This window comes from Pinus tabuliformis, chromosome 5_2, assembly GCF_031772625.1.
Source record: "Pinus tabuliformis cultivar Carrire ecotype Pingquan chromosome 5_2, CPIR1, whole genome shotgun sequence".
Classification (NCBI taxonomy): Eukaryota; Viridiplantae; Streptophyta; class Pinopsida; order Pinales; family Pinaceae; genus Pinus; species Pinus tabuliformis.
In genome coordinates, this window is record NC_142306.1 from 900499716 (window position 1) to 900519114 (window position 19399).

The 19399-nt window shown below is 33.4% G+C and overlaps 1 protein-coding gene and 2 pseudogenes across 1 annotated transcript; 1 reads left to right on the top strand and 2 right to left on the bottom strand.

Annotated features, from left to right (window-relative positions):
• LOC149162217 (zingipain-2-like) overlaps nucleotides 1-13524 on the bottom strand; it is an 82046-nt pseudogene extending 68522 nt beyond the window's left edge.
• Nucleotides 13525-13709: 185 nt separating this feature from the next.
• LOC149162218 (17.6 kDa class I heat shock protein-like) lies at nucleotides 13710-14623 on the top strand (annotated as a pseudogene).
• A 3740-nt stretch (nucleotides 14624-18363) lies between these two features.
• Nucleotides 18364-19181, bottom strand: LOC149162219 (18.1 kDa class I heat shock protein-like). Its single transcript, XM_089435654.1, has 2 exons — nucleotides 18890-19181; nucleotides 18364-18794 (listed from the first exon to the last, which is right to left on the bottom strand). The coding sequence occupies exons 1-2, from the start codon at nucleotides 19164-19166 to the stop codon at nucleotides 18427-18429; spliced, it is 645 nt and encodes a 214-aa protein (XP_089291780.1). The 5' UTR covers nucleotides 19167-19181; the 3' UTR covers nucleotides 18364-18426.
• Nucleotides 19182-19399: the final 218 nt, after the last annotated feature.

The window sequence follows — 19399 nt, forward strand, 5'->3', positions numbered from 1 at the left end:
GGAAGTGATGAAGGTTCCCTTCCCTGTAGATCAACCAACCCTGCAATCAATCACATGCATGCATCCATTTATCATTAAAAAATTAAATAACTTATGATGGAAAAGGTGAGTTGAATTTAAGTAACATCTACTTCATGCAATACCACTAATCTAATCACTCAAGTAACTTCTAAGCTACAAAAAGAAGACTTAAAACATGACAACTAACACTAATCTATTTCCAAGAAATAATAAACACAATATTTTTGGGTTGTGGTTGTGTATCCTTCCACTCATTCTCCCACAAGAGAGGTGATGTAGAGGTTTGAACCACATGATTTTATAGTTTAATTCCTACTACAATGAAATAAACTATGAACTGCTTGGACTCGAGAAGAGACAAAAGTACAACAAGAGGGACCAAAGCCTCTGGGTTGGGCCCAAACAGAAGGGTCTCAGCCCTCTAAAGCTAAATCATATGCAACTTGAAATCCAAACTCTCATTATCAAAAACTACAAGTCTAATGCATCACATCAAAGTGGAAAATAACAATGTCAATCTTGGAGCTCAATAACTACACCCAGCTAAACAAAAAAAAAAAATCCTAATTAGCTCTTCTCCTAGTTTATTCATACAAAAAGGAAACTAAATAATATCCCTTGAAATTAGGAATGGTTCCCTCCTTGATCTCGAAAATGGTGGATGTTGTGCTTCTTGATCTTCATTTGGAATAGGAGTTACTTGACTGTCAATGAACTCTAATTGGTGAGAGAGGATATGGTCATCCTACACTGAGTTTAGGGAGTTAAGGAGGTGGGAAAACCTATTATATTATCTCCTAGTTGTTTGAATTAAACACCTGCATAGTAATAGCCTAAAAAATGCTTCATTTTCCTACAATTAAACCACATTAGGCTAGATACGGTGACAAAACACCTTTTACTCCTCTTACTTACCATAATATAATGAAAAATGTGAATTAATGCAAGAGAAGGATATTTTTAAGGGAGGAGGATGGCATATTAATCTGCAAAATTTATTGATTGATGGGACACATCACCCCCCATCAGGTTTCATTAAATCAAATTTTGATGGAGCCTTGAAGGATAATCCTAGAGTTGCGAAGTTTGTTGTGTATTTTCAAGGATTTTAATAATAATACCTTAGGAATTTGTTCCCAGAGTTGTGGGGATACCAACAACAAAATTATAGAGTTATAGGGATTGTAGAAAGGCCTCCAAATACTTGTTACAAAAGGTTGTCAAATACTACAAATATATGATGATTCAAATCTGGTTATATCAACCACTCAAAAATTAATCTATGAAATATTTCCCTCCAAATTAGCCAAAATCCAATGACTGTAACTATCAATAGAATGCATCATGGAGATGATACTTCAAATATACTCCGTTATAGTCATGTATTCAAGAATATTGAGGATTAAAGGAGCATATTCCATGGTTAACCTAGGGTGCTAGGATTGAGATATCTATTTAAAAATGAGGTGGCCAATACTGGAACATGTTAGTTGGGTAGACCCATTCCAAATTGTACAGTGATAAGACTCTCTAATGGGAAGGAGCACATACTTCAAAAGGGGGTCTTGGGGGTCAATCCCACCACCATACCGATATGATGCACGTTAAATCAAAATGGGTGCAACTTGGCCCCAGCACGCAATTGCATGTAGTCAGAAGGATGGCTATTTATTTTCATGAAGGATGGTGGGAAGTCGCCTTATTGATAGTGATTTGGGTGGATATTTTGGGTAGAGTTTAGGTTGACGGGACGACCTCCCTGTTGCTAGTGGAATTTCTAAACTCGTGTGTAGTAAGAAGGCTACCATTTTCGGTGTCTCGTTCTAATTCAGTGAGACTTGTGTATCATTTGGTGCTAGTGAAGTGGAGGTGGGAGGGGATACTCTATTAGTGAGAGAACTTGCAAAGAGATCTAGAGTTTGTTAGAGGTAGTCGGTGAAGGTCACATATGAGTAACACATGCAAAGTGGATCGGGTTATTTTCCTCCTGGTTTTTCTTTGTCTACTTGCTACTCTTTTCTATTATGTTAGTTTCTACTTGGTCAATATATTAGGGGTTCCTGTCATGCTACAGTTTGGGGAAATTATATTCAATTATAGCCTTTGGTCTAGCTTATCTTATTTTCAAAAGGCAGTGGTGAGTTCTCATCAACGTTTGTTTCTCTAATGTTTGGCAAGTCTAAGTTGATTTATAAATTGTTTCCCTCATCATTTAATTTAGTTAAGTTTAATCTTGTAATGTCTTATATCTAGGGTTATTTGTGGCTCTCTCTCATTATGAATCCCAAATTTTGATTGGGTTAGAAGGGGGGATGCGGTTAACCATATTTGGGTGCTTGAGTGTTGTGGTTCCTCCATTGGTTTATTCTAGCATCTCTTGTATAGTGATGGAATAGGTCATCTCGTTAATTTGCATGTTTTTTGCATTCTGTTAGGGGATTGTTCTAGCTAGGTCGTGGCCATGGTTTATTATTGTAATTTACATAGAACTAAACACCTTGTTCTTTCCATGCATCCTATGAAACTTATGGAATGCAGGAGAGGTGACAATGGTGGTAGTGTGTAGGGGAATCATAGGGCTGAAATTTTCCCTGAAGACTCAACAACAACATATTTTAATGCAATGCCCCTTCAAACATTATGTGAGATAAGGAAATTGGAAACCCATGTGGGAGCTGAGAGGCAATCCCACTAATATTTTGAGATAATAGAGGAGGTCTCTCACTAGGTTTTGGACCATGGCCACACTAGAGGATGGAAAAAGAAATACCTAAATTATTTGGTACTTCACTAGCAGATGAAGACTTTGCTTTTTCTAGTATTGAAGGATAAACAAGCCGAAAGGTACAATAGGTTCATCTAGCTCAAGGTTATCAAAAGGATTTTGAGGAACCAATGCTTCTCCATGCATAATATTGACACAAGGCTAGCCCATGTAGAAGGGAATGTACTATGTGAATCTGATACTACTTCATCTCTTATCTTGAGTGTCAAGGACCCAACTCCCATTTCTTCTTGTGACTTTTAATGGCTAATAAGGTTGCTAAAAATAATGTTGATAGAAAGACATGTTTTCTCCAAGTTTTTCATTATCTTTTATTAAAATTTATTCTTTATTAATATTTTTCATCAATTTCATTTAGAACATGGAAATGATATCCATTCCTTGAGTTGGTAACTAGGATTTATTTTTTTGTTTGACATATTAGATTTGATAAAGTTGAGAAAAGGCACCATAATATTCATACTTTTTCTTTTCTTCTAAGTATTTGGAATGTATCATATGATTGTAGTTAACACTTAATGCTTAACCAAGCATGTGAATAATGTAGGTTTATAACTATTTCAAAGAAGGAACAAAATTACTATTCATTTTCCAATAATATATATTTATGAGTGTGTGTCTCTCTAACACAATCTAATAAAATAAAGTAAAATGAAGTTCACAACTACTTGTGCAAAGAAATTTAGTAATTATATATTTAAAAGCTTATGTCTATAACAATTCAGTTAACAAAAATTTGAGATCTAAATAATAGAATTCCAATTAAGAATGCAAATTTTGTATACCTATAATATAGACAAATTTTATTAGCATACCTTTGAAATGTTGCAAGCACCATTATTGCCATTAGTACTAGTGTATGGGTAATTTTTCTCTGTTGCAATGCCATCCGTTTGTATCACCCATTCAAATACATTAGTCATGTAACCTCCTTTGCATCCATAATTGGTTGAAACACAATCAATCAATTCTTGTTCAGACAAGCTAATAAGTTCTCCACTTGCTATTGCATTAATTCCTTCTATTGCTCGTGTAGATGAGAATGCCCAACAACTTCCTGTAGAAAAATCAATAAAGCAATATTAATTATATATATATATATATATATGATTTTTGCAATTGTTACTTACTAAATTGAATATTTTTATAAACATTCTACTATCTAATTTATTAATCAAACTTATTTTTAAGCAAATTACTAGATATTTATAATAAAATTTTAAAATAAATATATAAAAACAAATAAAATAAATATTATCTATAATGTATTTATTTTTTTAATTTGTTTATTAAAAATAAAACAAATTATAGGAAAAAATTGTAAAAATATAAAATAAATTTATTAAAATAAATAATAATAATATTAATAATGATAAAGTTATAATGTAAAAACATTTGCCAAAATAACTAAAATAATATAAATAAAATGAGATTATACATAAATAAATAATTAGGATGGATTTTAAGTATAATTTAAATAAAATTAAATGCACATATATATTTCATTACCATAATACTTACATTTTTTTGTAAGTTTGGCACGACTACATCTTCATTATGTCCAATATATCACCCCGGGGCGAATTGAACTAGTGACATCACATCAAGACGTGCCTTAACAGAGCACGAGGTGACTTCACATCAAGGAGTGTGATGACTTCACATCAAGGAATGTGGTGACTTCAAATCAAGGAGTGCTATAACAGAGCAACCAATCACCACCATTTATACAAGACAACCATTTATACAAGACCCCATAAACACAAAACCCCATAATCGACTCCGTAAACATCACAATGTTTACTTATAAAATAAAATAAAATTTAAATTAAATATAAAAAAATTATAAATATTTATATAATCTTAATAATATTAAACAAAATTCAACCTTATAAAAAATAATTTTAAAATTTCAAATAAAGAGTTAATTAATAATATTCTAGATAATGTTTCATAAATTATTTACATCAAATAAAATATTGTAAATGAATGGATAAATTTATTTGATGGATAAATAATAAACTTAAAAGCCAAATAAGAGAAATACTTGTTTCTACAATTTTTTACTTTGATAATTAAATAAAAAATCAATATTTTTTAAAATAATCTAAAAAATTGTAAATGAAAATTAATTGTAACATTTAATATATAGGTAATTTCTAAACTATTATAAATATAATTGGATTATTTTATGTTTTGTTTTTTTTATTTATATTTAAATATATAATTTTTGGTTATAGATTTTTAGTGGTTTAATTTGTAAAGATCACATGTTTGAGTGGTTTTTTAAAGCATTATATTTATTTATGTATTGAAAAGTATATTTTAAACCAAAAAAAAGGAAAAAATAAAATTAACTGCTTCATTTGTAAAAATGAAGTGCCAACAATAAGAAATTGTATGGTTTGATTCTAAATAAAATCCATTGTGTATTGATTGTTGTGCCAGAGGTTATCTTTCTCATAGTTTTGTTCTCTAATGTAGTTTATCCAAAGGTTAATAATTAAAGTAGCATAGATCTATCTAACTCTAGATCTACCAAACACCAAGAAGAACCAAATCCCTTTTCATTCTAAAAGAAAAATCTACCTCAAGAGATTTGATCCCTTTAGACACTTGCTAGAACCAAAATTAAAATAAATCTAGAGTAGTCTATTAGTTAAACTATTTTTTTTTAATAAATAAATAAATAAATTTAACACTCTAAAAATTACGACCAAATATATATATATATAAAATAAAAACAAATATATTTATAAACCGACCCACATAATATATAAAAATTCTTTCCCCACCTAAAAACTAAACATTATAAAACTTAATCTAAAAACTTATAATATATCTTAAATAATGTTATATACATAAAAGAGCCAACCCACATAATAATAAAAAAGTGTTACTAAACATTTAATTATGTTGATTGCAAATTTAAACATCCTATCAATATAAAGCAAAATCAACGATTGACATTACTCCAGTTGACATTACTTCACTCCATGTTTATCGGATATTGGACTTTACTCCATATTTATAGGATGTTTAAATTTACAATTGACATAAGAATACCTGAGTCTCAATCTTTCTTCCAAGATAAAGTTAATAAACACTAAACCCTACCTAATGATCTCATATAAACCCCATAAATGAAAATGTTATTTTGTTTTTCAACCAGTACAATAAACCCCATAACTGAAAATGTTATTATGTTTTTCAACCGATAAAAAAAAGTTGAAAATAGTTGCAGCGTCGCAGTCAGGTCTAAGTCCCGTGAGATGCTTTATCACTGTTATCTCATTAAGTTGGTCAGGTCGGCGAACTTATTGAAACCCTACGAGTGGCCCGAACCCTTCCTGCTGCTTCTTCTGTTTCTGCTATGAGCATTAATGTACTCCAGATTACTCCTGAAGATTCCCAACCTCTTGGATGTCTCGTGCCAGCTATGGTAAAGCTTGCCATATCTGCTCTGCCGTGATTCAAATAGTTTTAAAACTTTCTCTTTAGAAAGGAGGTCCTCCGCCTCGAATCCCACAGTTGAAAATGAATAACATGCACCCACTGCCCAAGAAGATGCCAAGAGGAGGAACACCACAGTGCACAAATAACAACTATAGCCCCTGATAAATTATGTGTGTCCAATGAAGAATACAAATAAGCTGGATATGGTGATGTATCAGCACATGAGGAATTAAGGAGATGGGCGCAGCGAGCGAAGTAAGATCTGCATGTGTTTCTATGAAGTGATACGTACTTATAATGCGTTACATGTTGGCACAATCAGTGATCAGTGACTTGATAGGTACGTGTTCTTGAAGGTACAACAGTATAAACCTGTGTGCTTCTTGCCATACATAAAATATATATGAAAAATGCAAGCTGTGTGTCTCTTGCCACAAACAAAACATCACAAGCTGCGTGTCTCTTGCCCCACATAAGACATATAAAAATGAAAGCCAGATGATGTTGTTCAGATCAGATTAAAAGCAGCTTAGGAAATTGGCCAAAACAATTAATTATATTTTATGCATCAACATCGTTTCTCGTATTTGTGACATTAGCAATGATGCTTGGGCATCGACTTGGTTAATGTTATTTTTTTTAATATCTGTCGTATAGTAATTGTATTTAATACACACCTACTTATATAATTAATATTTAGTATTTCTTTAGTTATTATTTGGTGTTCAATTCGTTGTAATTTTATAATATCTTTATATCTAAATATTATGTTTTGTATACGTGATACAAAATTAATTGTGTATGGGGATTGACTTGATATGGAAATTATATTTTAAATTGATTTGATCGTGATTTGCTATTGACTTAGTTGTGATTAATATTTAGTCTAGCTTTGGCTGCACTTAATTGTGATTAAACATATTTTCATGTATAAACATGGTGTGTATTTTTCGTGTGGTAATTATGTTTATGGTATTATTTAGTTATTTTTATGTTTGGAATGTTATTATTTTAATATGGCATTGACTTGGTTGCGAATATATTATTTTTCTAGGGAATAACCATGATAATTACAATTTGAGTTGTTTTATATAGTGATGATAATGATTAATTTTTATTAAGACTAATGCTATAAAATTTTATGAAGAAAAAAATAGAAAAATGGAATTGTAATTCTTCAAAACCTTATTTCTATAATAAAAAAGAAGGGAAGGAAGCCCTCCAAGATTACTACAGTTTGGTTGACTTAACAATTCAAGAAGATTGAAAGTGGCAGATGTTAGAGAAATGAGAGTTGATCCGCCCTCTTCATATCACAAATCTCACATCTTCATATCGCCAACCTCTTCATATCGAAAAGCTCACAAATTCTATCCTAAGAGAGAGACTTGGGAGTAAAATATGTTGAAAAGTGTGCAACAAGAAATGCTAAATTTAGAAATTGCTAAAAATATAACTGCTAAAACTAGCATCTTCTAAAAATAGCATTTCTAGGTCCCTTCCTATTTATAGCAGTCCCTGGTCAATCTATAGGAAGTAAATTCGAATTTGGTCTTACCAGCAGTTTAGAATATTAATTAATTAATTTTTCATGAGTTAATTAATTAAGGAAAATCAAACTTGAAGTCTATGTGAGGACATGCAATAGTTTATCTATTAATAGATGAATTTATCCATCAGTTAAAGGATGAGAATGAGTTGTAATTATGAGTTGTAATTAGTTGGCTCAGTTAACTGAGTCAAGTCCAGTTAGATTAATTTAACAAGTTGTTAAATTAATGAGATTCAGTGTGTTAATGCTTGCATGCATGTAACAACTGGTATTTTCAGATAACTGAATATTATAGCTTAAAGAACTCATGCATGTCAGTTCAGACAGAGACCCAGTTGAGATCAGAGAAGGGGCAATGTACTATCAGTTGGATGAATATTTTTCCTATAAAGAAAGCTCATCCATGATGAGGATTTATCTCTTTCAAGTTTGTGCAGTTAGATCAGAGGTTAGTGAGTGTGTGAATAGGCCAATTCACACAGGTGGCAGCACTAGACCTCAAAGAAACTACACAAGGAAATAGGAGGTTTGGAGGGCAGAGGAGAAGGTTTGTGAGAAGCCTTTGACTGTCTATGAGCAGCAGAGGAATTGTACTGAGAGTTGGATAGCTTCCGAGCTAAGTCTTTGTGTAATCTAGACTATATTTCCACTTGCATGATAATACAGAGATGGGGTTTTAGGCAGGTGCTTTCCCCAGGTAAATTCTTTTGTGTTATGTGTGATTGATTCCTTCTTATCAGCTATATGTGTTCTTATTGATGTTGCTCGTGCTTGATTAAGCTTCCACTAAATTGTTTGTAGAAGTAGATCAAGTGTTTTGCTTTAGTACATTGCATTACCAAGTTGATCTACAGGTGGGAAATTTCTACATGGTATCAGAGCTAGTTGATTTGTAGAAAGAGTTCTACATGGTATCAAAACTAGCTGATTTGTAGGAAAAATTCTACAAAATTCTACATGGTATTGGAGCACAGGTGATCAAGGAGAGAACTTTATACTAAGAGGAGATTTCAAAGTTTTGAGTTTTGGGCCGAGAGTTTGCAGAGAAAATCTGAAAAATTTTGTACAAAATTTTCAGAAATAAATAGTAGATTTGGATTCCTTGCGGAAAAATACCCAAAATCAAAAAAAAAAATCGGCTGAATCGGAGTTCGGATGAGGGAGATATCGCTGATTTAAAATCAACTCTTTTTCTAGAAAATTTCATGATGACGGGAAAGTGGAAATAGATTGGTGTGCTAGCCAAGAACCTCTATGAACTTGAGGTACAAGATGCATGCAAAGCCTTGAGGAGCAAGGCAAAGGTTAGAGACTTGGTGGTTGAGAGGGAGAGTATATTACCACTCAACATGCAGTGCCAAAAAAAGTCTCAGACAATAATGGAGGAGCCACGATTGGTGCAACAGCTTCAAGAGGTTGTGGAGCAGTCACAATGGAGGAAGTTGAGAGGAAATCAAGTAGAGACATCTACTCATGCAGAGACCTTCAATAGGGGGAAACTTCGAGCCAGGTGGGCAGAGGGATCACATTCAACCATACCTCTAGGTAGGAGGTGGGGCGATGTGGAGTGATCGTCCCAAGGAGGAGGGGCAGGATCCTTGAGGTACCCAACCTCTTAGATGAGACCTTGCTACGGGAGCCCCAATGTGGAGTAGTAGGAACTCACTGATTAGGTAGAGACATATGTGGATGGAGCGGCAGGGAGAGCTACAGTGCAGGGAATCTCAGGACAGTGCAGAGCATGTAGGCTGTAGCAATGCGAGAGGCACAAGTGTGTTGCACAAAGAAGGGTGCAATAGTGAGAGATGCATGGAGGTGTTGCAGTAGCGCAGAGGTCAGAGAGGGAGCACTTGTCAGTAGTAGGTAGAGCTTCAACATCAGAGTATGTTTCTAGCCCAACAGAGTGGTCAGTTGGGGGTTTTTTTGTTCCGAGTGTTACTGGAGCAACAACACTTGGTAGATGTGTTGCATGCAGAACATTCCATAGTTACAGGATCGGGTTCGAGAGGAAGCATTTCTTGTTGAGCAGGAGTGTTGAAAAGTGTGCAACAAGAAATGCTAAATTTAGAAATTGCTAGAAATAGAACTGCAAAAAATAGCACTTCTAAAAGTAGCAGTTTGGCCAATGAGCATTTTGGCCACCTTGGATGAGAGGTGAAACTGCTAAAGGTAACATCTTCTAAAAACAGAATTTCTAAGTCCCTTCCTATTTATAGCAATCCCTGGTCTATCTATAGGAAGTAAATTCGAATTTGGTCTTACCAACAGTTTGGAATATTGATTAATTAATTCTCCATGATTTAATTAGTTAAGGAAAAGCAAACTTGAAGTATATGTGCGGACATGCAACAGTTTATCTATTAATTGATGAATTTATCCATCAGTTAAAGGATGAGGATGAGTTGTAATTATGAGTTGTAATTAGTTGGCTCAGTTAACTGATTCAAGTCCAGTTAGATTAATTTAACAAGTTGTTAAAATAATGAGATTCGGTTTGTTAATGCTTGCATACATGTAACAACTGGTATTTTCAGATAACTGAATATTATAGCTTAAATAACTCATGCATTTTAGTTCAGACAGAGACCTAGTTGAGATCAGAGAAGGGGCAATGTACTATCAGTTGGATGAATATTTTTCCTATAAAGGAAGCTCATCCATGATGAGGATTTATCTCCTTCAATTTTGTGCAGTTAGATCAGAGCTTAGTGAGTGTGTGAAGAGGCCAATTCACACAGGTGGCAACACTGGACCTCGAGGAAACTGCACAAGGAAATAGGAGGCTTGGAGGGCATAGGAGAAGGTTTGTGAGAAGCCTTTGATTGTCTATGAGCAGCTAAGGGATCGTACTGAGAGCTGGATAGCTTCCGAGCTAAGGCTTTGTGTAATCTAGACTATATTTCCACTTGTATGATAATACACAGATGGGGTTTTAGGCACGTGCTTTCCCCGGGTAAATTCTTCTATGTTATGTGTGATTGATTCCTTCTTATCAGTTATATGTGTTCTTATTAATGTTGCTCATGGTTGATTAAGCTTCCGCTAAATTGTTTGTAGAAGTAGATCAAGTTTTTTGCTTTAGTACATTGCATTACCAAGTTGATCTACGGGTGGGAAATTTCTACATGGTATCAAAGCTAGCTGATTTGTAAAAAAAGTTCTACATGGTATCAAAGCTAGCTGATTTGTAGGAAAAATTCTACAAAATTCTACAAAATATTGTCCCATTTCACTTAGAAGCTCATGATAATTAGTTCTTATCCTAACAATGTTCATTTTTTTCTTAGAGTTGTTCAAAACAAAAAGATAATTTTGCTATCAAGGGTGGGATTAACCACCTCCTTATAATATCTTAGTTTCCTTTTACACTCAAGCTTCTTATCATCCCATAGCTTATCTTTAAATTTGGAGCTAATAGTATCTTTGACACTATGCTTTCGTCTGAGGATGATCTTCTCATTTATCCCCCAATGCTTGAGCTAAGACTCGGCCTCCTTATGCCACCCTCGTTTGACGGGGAGGTGGGGGTTTTGACTAAGGTTAGAAGAAATTTTGGGAAGCCTCTTGGATTCCATGTTGTAAGTCTTCTTCTTATACATTAGATACTTAAACATAGTTTTTCTTTCAAAAGGGGGAAACGCCAACTTTGATCAGGAGGATAGGCTAGGGGGTATTTCACTTGATCTTGAGATTTTTGGTTACGAATTTGTCTTGAATCACCTAAATCTTTCTCCACGAATCTCTTAGAGACCCTCGTCACCCGTGTTGTCTTGTCTTATACAGAGGTGAAGTTTATAAAATAGGTATATGAGACTGAATAAGGTATAAATGGTAACTTATAATTATATTTTAATGTAATATAGAATATAATTAGCTAATTGCACATGTAATATAAACATAAGCATTTGAGTAGGTTAAATAAAAATAAACTAAAAGTAGAAAAATAAAATAAAATAAAATAATATAAATAATCATTTATTGTTATGGATTATTGGGCTCACAATCATGGTTTTCCCATGCTATTTCTTATGATGAAGCTTATTTAAAAGCTTGAGGAAATCCATTATGAAATGCAATATAAATGTTAGGTTCATCTTTAACTCCTAACCAAATTTATTTCGACACTTGGTAGATTAAGATTTAAGATGAATCTAAGCTAATTATAATATTATAAATTAATTAATTTACACATTAACTTCATTATAATTTTACAATTAATATTAATCATACTACTATAATAAATATTAATCATATTACTATATTCTTTGTTTTATGCATCACATAATATCATATTATTATAATTATGGTTCTATGTTTACATATATCATATAACAATTGCAAGCCCCAAGGGATAGCTCAATTGGTCGAGTTCTTGTTGCTAAGTACCTCGCTTATCCTGAGGTCACGTGGTCAAATATCCTCGACACCCTTGGGGTTAGGCCTTGCTAGTTTGGCAGACTAGTAGATCCCTTCGGGTTGATTTACTTGGATTTTCGTGTGGACCTAGCTACCACTGTGTCTGTGAACCACCCTTAAAAAAAACCATATAACAATTACAATGAAATAAAATAAGATATTATAAAAAATATATTGTTATGTGTATGTACATTATTATTTTTTGATATGCCATATAGAAAAATAGCATATTGTTATAATTATATTGTTCTACATGAGCATTACCTTTTGTTACATATCATATAACAATTACAATCGATAATCCCTAGGGTTGTAGAATAAATGGTGAAAGGGTGTACTGTTAAGTCACGTTGTGATGTGAAGGTCATGGGTTGGAAACATCTTGGGAAAAAATCTAGTCATGTTAAGGGTTGGTGTGGCCTGGGCCGGGTGTGATCCTGGGTTGATTTTGATGACTTAGATGCCCGTGGGTTATGGTTTCTCAAGCCACAGGTCAATCTTAATGAACTCAAACAACTTGACAAACGAACAAAAAAACAATTACAATCAATAAAATATCATATTACAAGAATATTATGTATAAATATTATTTTATTTTGGATATGTCATATATTAATTAGATCATGGTATTGATTTAGGTTTAACATAAGACTAAAATTAAGCACAATAATTATACTTATCTTTTTAAGTAGACATATGTATTTATTTTGTAATAGGAATTTCAAAATTTTAATTGAATTATTAATAATTAATTAATATATGGTAGGAATTTATGGGGAAGAAAGAGCTCGAGGGGTTATCTTTAGCTTTGATGATGTAAAAGAGATTAATTTTTTTGGGAATAGGAATTTCAACCAATGATCATGCTAAATTCCTAGGGTTATGGGAGGCTTAATGGTTTATGGTGATTCTATGATAATCGTCCAACATAACTCTAAATCCAAAGAGAAACCTAAGAATACCCATTCCCCTATAGTGCATAGAATAGGCCTCCAATTGGCTAAGTTTGATGTAGTTTATTTTTTCATATCAAACATCATCACAATTTGGTGGTAGACACCTTGGAAAGCCAAGGTGTTTCCTAAGAAAATGGTTAATATATGCAAGATAATAGTAGCCCGATTATAAAATATAGGAGTAGTCTACCTAGGCGGTAGAATGGCCCGTTTTCCGTCACCGATAGGAAATCATCCGGCTTCGGCCACCGGGAATGTCTCCCCTCTCCGCCACCCTCCCTCAGCTCCGCCACCCTCCTTCTCCGCTTCTCCGCCACCCTCCCTGGCAATCCTGACATTCCCTGCCAAGGCCTGACAAAAAATCGAATTCGGATCGCAGAGAATGGGGCCTGACATCCCCTGACAAACTACTCTGATGAGCTATTGCAGGTTCGGGGAGCTCCTTATTCCGGTTGCATTTCGAATTGTCACCCGCGCGCACGTAGACTACTCCCTCTCTTTCTGTATCAAGATCCCAGAAGAGTCCGTTCTGGAAGCTTCAACTGTTGCTGGGCGTCTCTGGAACCATCATCGCAATCCCTTAAATTTCCCTCTCTCTGCGCTTGGTCATCGAATTGGTGATTTCCCTCTACTTTGTGCTAGTTCAGCGTTCGGTGCTTGCTTTGATTTTCCTTTCGACACTTTAAATTCTGCGGATTTGACCGATTTGTCACTCTACGGTAAGAAAAAGCTTTAAAGAATGGCCTTGACTCCTTTCTTTGGTCGATCGAGGGCTGGAAGCCTGTGGGATCCCTGGGACCGCAACCTGTTCGATCTGTGGGTACCTGTTTCTCGAATCTGGGACGTCTTCGACCACGGCAGGGCGTTGGACTCCCCGACCTTTCCTTCTCTCGGCACGCGCACGCCATTGCCAACACGAAACTCGACTGTAAGGAAACCCCCGAAGCTCATGTTTTCACGGCGGATTTGCCCGGTAAGTTACCCTTTTATTCGCATTAATTCCTCCGCATAACTATTTGCGTTCTATTAGCTAAATAACCGTCGGTCCCGTTGAATTTATGTGTGCAGGGCTGAAGAAGGAAGAATTGAAGATTGAATTGGTCGACAATGGGAGTCTGAGAATAAGCGGAGAAAGGCACAAAGAAGATGTGCAGGAAACGGACCAGTGGCACCGTGTGGAACGGTTGAAATGGACGATTCATGAGGCAATTCCGGCTGCCGGTTAATGTGAATGCGGATGGCATCTCTACAAAACTGGAGAACGGTGTTTTGACTGTGAATGCCCCAAAGATTAAACCGACAGTTGTCTCTAATGGCGATGCCAAACCTATTGAGATTTCTGCAAACGACAAGTCAAAGGGAGCCATTGTAATTCGTGATTTAGGGCTTTCTCAAGTACAGATGCTTGAAAATAATTGCGGTCATTTAGTGTCTTGATTAGTGAGTGTACTCTTTGGCTGTGGTTAATAGAATATATATCCTTTTGTTTTCTTTTTCGTCTTACATGATTCTTTCCCTAACATTTTTGAAGTTGTTCTCTGTGTCAACATTTTTTTGGGGCTCTGGTGGTGAATTATTAAGGCTTTACCTTTGAAGGATTTTTTTCGGAGTTTTTCGGAGTCCTGTACTGAGGTTGAGGAATTGTCTGTTAGAAGTGGAGGAATTGTCTGTTAAAAGTGGTTGGTTGGGTGGAATTTGAGTAAAAAAAATTCAAAAATTCTTGTAGATACAGTGTTTGAATACAAAAATCCCTATAATTTTTTTCCAAAATATGACAAAATTTTTCATAATTTAAAAAAAAACATAACTTTAAAAACAAACATAACATTCCCTGGGTATTTTAATGTAATATTTAAGGACAATTATTTCCATTTGATATTTAACAACAAACAAATCGTTCAAGGAGTATTTAAATGTAATATCTAAAAACAAACGTGTTTAAATCTAGTATTCAAAACCAAACAGCCACTGTGCCACAGGGATGTTTTAAGATCATGTTCGAAAACTGATTGATCTATTCGCTACTCACAATTTTTTAATTGCGTCAGATTTGAAAATCAATTATATATATATATAGATAAATAATCAGTCTAAGTTGGATATATATATATATATATATATTTTGGTTAAGAGTTCAGTTTAAGTTTTAAAATGAAATGTATATATATTTAATATGTGTCAAAGAATTGAGTAAAGGGTAAAAGGTAGATCGCTTTAAATGAGTGAAAAGAAGAAATTATGGATGAGACAAAATAACAATGAAACTGGAATATTTAACTCAATGCATGTTCCATAGATAGCAAGGATTTAAAGAGTTTTATTATAGAGATGTTTCTTAAGTGTATATGGGGAAAAGAGTTGGGTAGAAAAAAGAAGTATTATGTTCAAGAATTCAGCCCTACTTGTGATCCCAACAAAAAGAGTACATTGGTGTTACCATTCTATGGAGAGCAAAGATTCTTATTACTCAATTAAGAACTAATTCATATCAACCACAGGTTTGTTGAAAAGACCTAAAGAAGCTTGGGAAGAACCGGTAAAAACATTTCATTTTGAAATATGATAGAGAACAAAGATTCTTATTGCTCAATTCAGAACTAACTCACATCAACTACAATGTTAAACATGTTTGTAGAAAAGACCTAAAAAAGCTTGAGAAGAATGAGTAAAACATTTCATTTTGAAATGTGATGTTTTCAAAGATATCAAAAATAGTATGTTAACATCGGTTGCTTGACATTATTTTATCAATAAAAGAACTGTGAGAAAATTAGACATTATTTTATCAATAAAAGACTTGTGAAAAAATTATTATGAAAAAAAATAAAAAAATAAATATATATATATATATATATAATTTCAAAACAAAATTAATATTTTACTGATTATATTTTTTCCAAATTAAATAAAAATAAAAATAAATATAAAAAATTATAAAATTACACACTTTTATCATTAAAATTATTTTATGATTTTACCCAATAATTTTTATTGGTAAATTTTTGTATGATTTCACGGGTTATATTTGTGATCTCGTTTTTGTTTCGACAGTTTATGGATGAAATTTTTAAGGAAATTATGAATTTTTATGATATTATTTCCCGTGATAATTTGATTTGTATTTCCTATTCATGAAATTAAAATTTATAAGAGTAATTTAAATTAATAAAATTATGAAATATGAGTCTTGAAATAATGTTGATCCAATTTTACAATGAAAGAAGATTGATTTTATCTGATTTCACTTTATTAGTGAGCTGTAGTTTTTTTTAGTTTTTTATTAATAAAAATATAGAAACCAGTTTATAAATATTGTTGGTCCAATTTTACAATGAAAGAGGATTGATTTTATCTGATTTCACTTGATTAGTAAGTTGTAGTTTTCTTCCAGATGAAAAAAACTCTACCTTTTATTAATGAAAATATAGAAACCAGTTTATATATTGTATTTAAGGTTGTTTTACCATATATTTTGCATAAGCATATATTGCCACAAGAGGCGCATGTAATAAAAATTTAGTGCCCAGTGATATTTTTACTTAGCTTTTTCATGCAGAAGATGTTGTAATATTTAATATTTTGATTTAGTCTAATCAAAATAAAATAAAATTAAATTAAAAAAAAAATAAAAAATAAAACATTGTTTTTGGTTTTTTTCATAATATTTTTCATAAAAGAATTATGAGAAAATTAGGTCTTTTATTGATAAAATAATGTCTAATTTTCTCACCGTTCTTTCATTGATAAAATAATGTCAAGCAATTGATGTTAACATACTATTGTTGATGTCTCTGAAAACATCACATTTCAAAATGAAATGTTTTACTCATTCTTCTCAAGCTTTTTTAGGGTTTTTCTACAAATGTGTTTAACACTGTAGTTGATGTGAGTTCTGAATTGAGTAATAAGAATCTTTGTTCTCTATCATATTTCAAAATGAAATGTTTTGCCCGTTCTTCCCAAGCTTCTTTAGGTCTTTTCAACAAACCTGTTAGCACCGTAGTTGATATGAATTAGTTCTTAATTGAGTAATAAGAATCTTTTCTCTCCATAAAATGCTAACACCAATGTACTCTTTTTGTTGGGATCACAAGAAGGGCTGAATTCTTGAACATAATACTTCTTTTTTCTACCCAACTCTTTTCCCCATATACACTTAAGAAACATCTCTATAATAAAACTCTTTAAATCCTTGCTATCTATGGAACATGCATTGAGTTAAATATACCAGTTTCCATTTGTTATTTTGTCTCATCCATAATTTCTTCTTTTCACTCATTTAAAGTGATCTATCTTTTACCCTTTACTCAATTCTTTGACACACATATTAAATATATATACATTTCATTTTAAAACTTAAACTGAACTCTTAACCAATATATATATATATATATATATATATATATATATATATATATATATATCCAACTTAGACTGATTATATATATATATATATAAAATTGATTTTCAAATCTGACGTAATTAAAAAATTGTGAGTAGCGAATAGATCAATCAGTTTTCGAACATGATCTTAAAACATCCCTGTGGCACAGTGGCTGTTTGGTTTTAAATACTAGATTTAAACACGTTTGTTTTTAGATATTACATTTAAATACTCCTTCAACGATTTGTTTGTTGTTAAATATCAAATGGAAATAATTGTTCTTAAATATTACATTAAATTAGCCAGGGAATGTTATGTTTGTTTTTAAAGTTATGTTTTTTTAAAATTATGGAAATTTTTGTCATATTTTGAAAAAAAATTATAGGGATTTTTGTTCTTAAATATTACATTAAATTAGCCAGGGAATGTTATGTTTGTTTTTAAAGTTATGTTTTTTTAAAATTATGGAAATTTTTGTCATATTTTGAAAAAAATTTATAGGGATTTTTGTATTCAAACGCTGTATTTACAAGAATTTTTGAAATTTTTTTACTTAAATTCCACCCAACCAACCACTTTTAACAGACAATTCCTCCACTTCTAACAAACCAACCACTTTTAACAGACAATTCCTCCACTTCTAACGGACCATTCCTCCACCTCAGTACAGGACTCCGACAGGACTCCGAAAAAAATCCTTCAAAGGTAAAGCGTTAATAATTCACCACCAGAGCCCCAAAAAAATGTTGACACAGAAAACAACTTCAAAAATGTTAGGGAAAGAATCATGTAAGAAGAAAAAGAAAACAAAAGGAGATATATTCTATTAACCACAGCCAAAGAGTACACTCACTAATCAAGACACTAAATGACCGCAATTATTTTCAAGCATCTGTACTTGAGAAAGCCCTAAATCACGAATTACAATGGCTCCCTTTGACTTGTCGTTTGCAGAAATCTCAATAGGTTTGGCATCGCCATTAGAGACAACTGCCGGTTTAATCTTTGGGGCATTCACAGTCAAAACACCGTTCTCCAATTTTGCAGAGATGCCATCCGCATTCACATTATCCGGCAGCCGGAATTGCCTCATGAATCGTCCACTCGACCGTTCCACACGGTGCCACTGGTCCGTTTCCTGCACATCTTCTTTGTGCCTTTCTCCGCTTATTCTCAGACTCCCATTGTCGACCAATTCAATCTTCAATTCTTCCTTCTTCAGCCCTGCACACATAAATTCAACGGGACCGCCGGTTATTTAACTAATAGAACGCAAATAGTTATGCGGAGGAATTAATGCAAATAAAAGGGTAACTTACCGGGCAAATCCGCCGTGAAAACATGAGCTTCGGGGGTTTCCTTACAGTCGAGTTTCGTGTTGGCAATGGCCTGCGCGTGCCGAGAGAAGGAAAAGGTCGGGGAGTCCAACGCGCTGCCGTGGTCGAAGACGTCCCAGATTCGAGAAACAGGTACCCACGGATCGAACAGGTTGCGGTCCCATGGATCCCACAGGCTTCCTGCCCTCGATCGACCAAGGAAAGAATATATATCAAAGAGTACCCGACTCTTTGATATATATACGTGGGTTTCCAACATAATAGTAGATTTGAGGTGGGGCAGAGGTGTACATCAACGTCGTTGGATTGGGAACTTCCAATGAACGGAGGTCTCTTCGAGTGATGAAGCTTTAATAACTTAGACACAGGAAGGGTTCGGACCGGGATAAATTGTAGACGAACAGTACCAACACTTCTTGATGGCTTGAGAAGTGTTGGTTTTGTTCATCTACAATTTATCCCGGACATGGGATCCAATTCGTGCGCAATGAT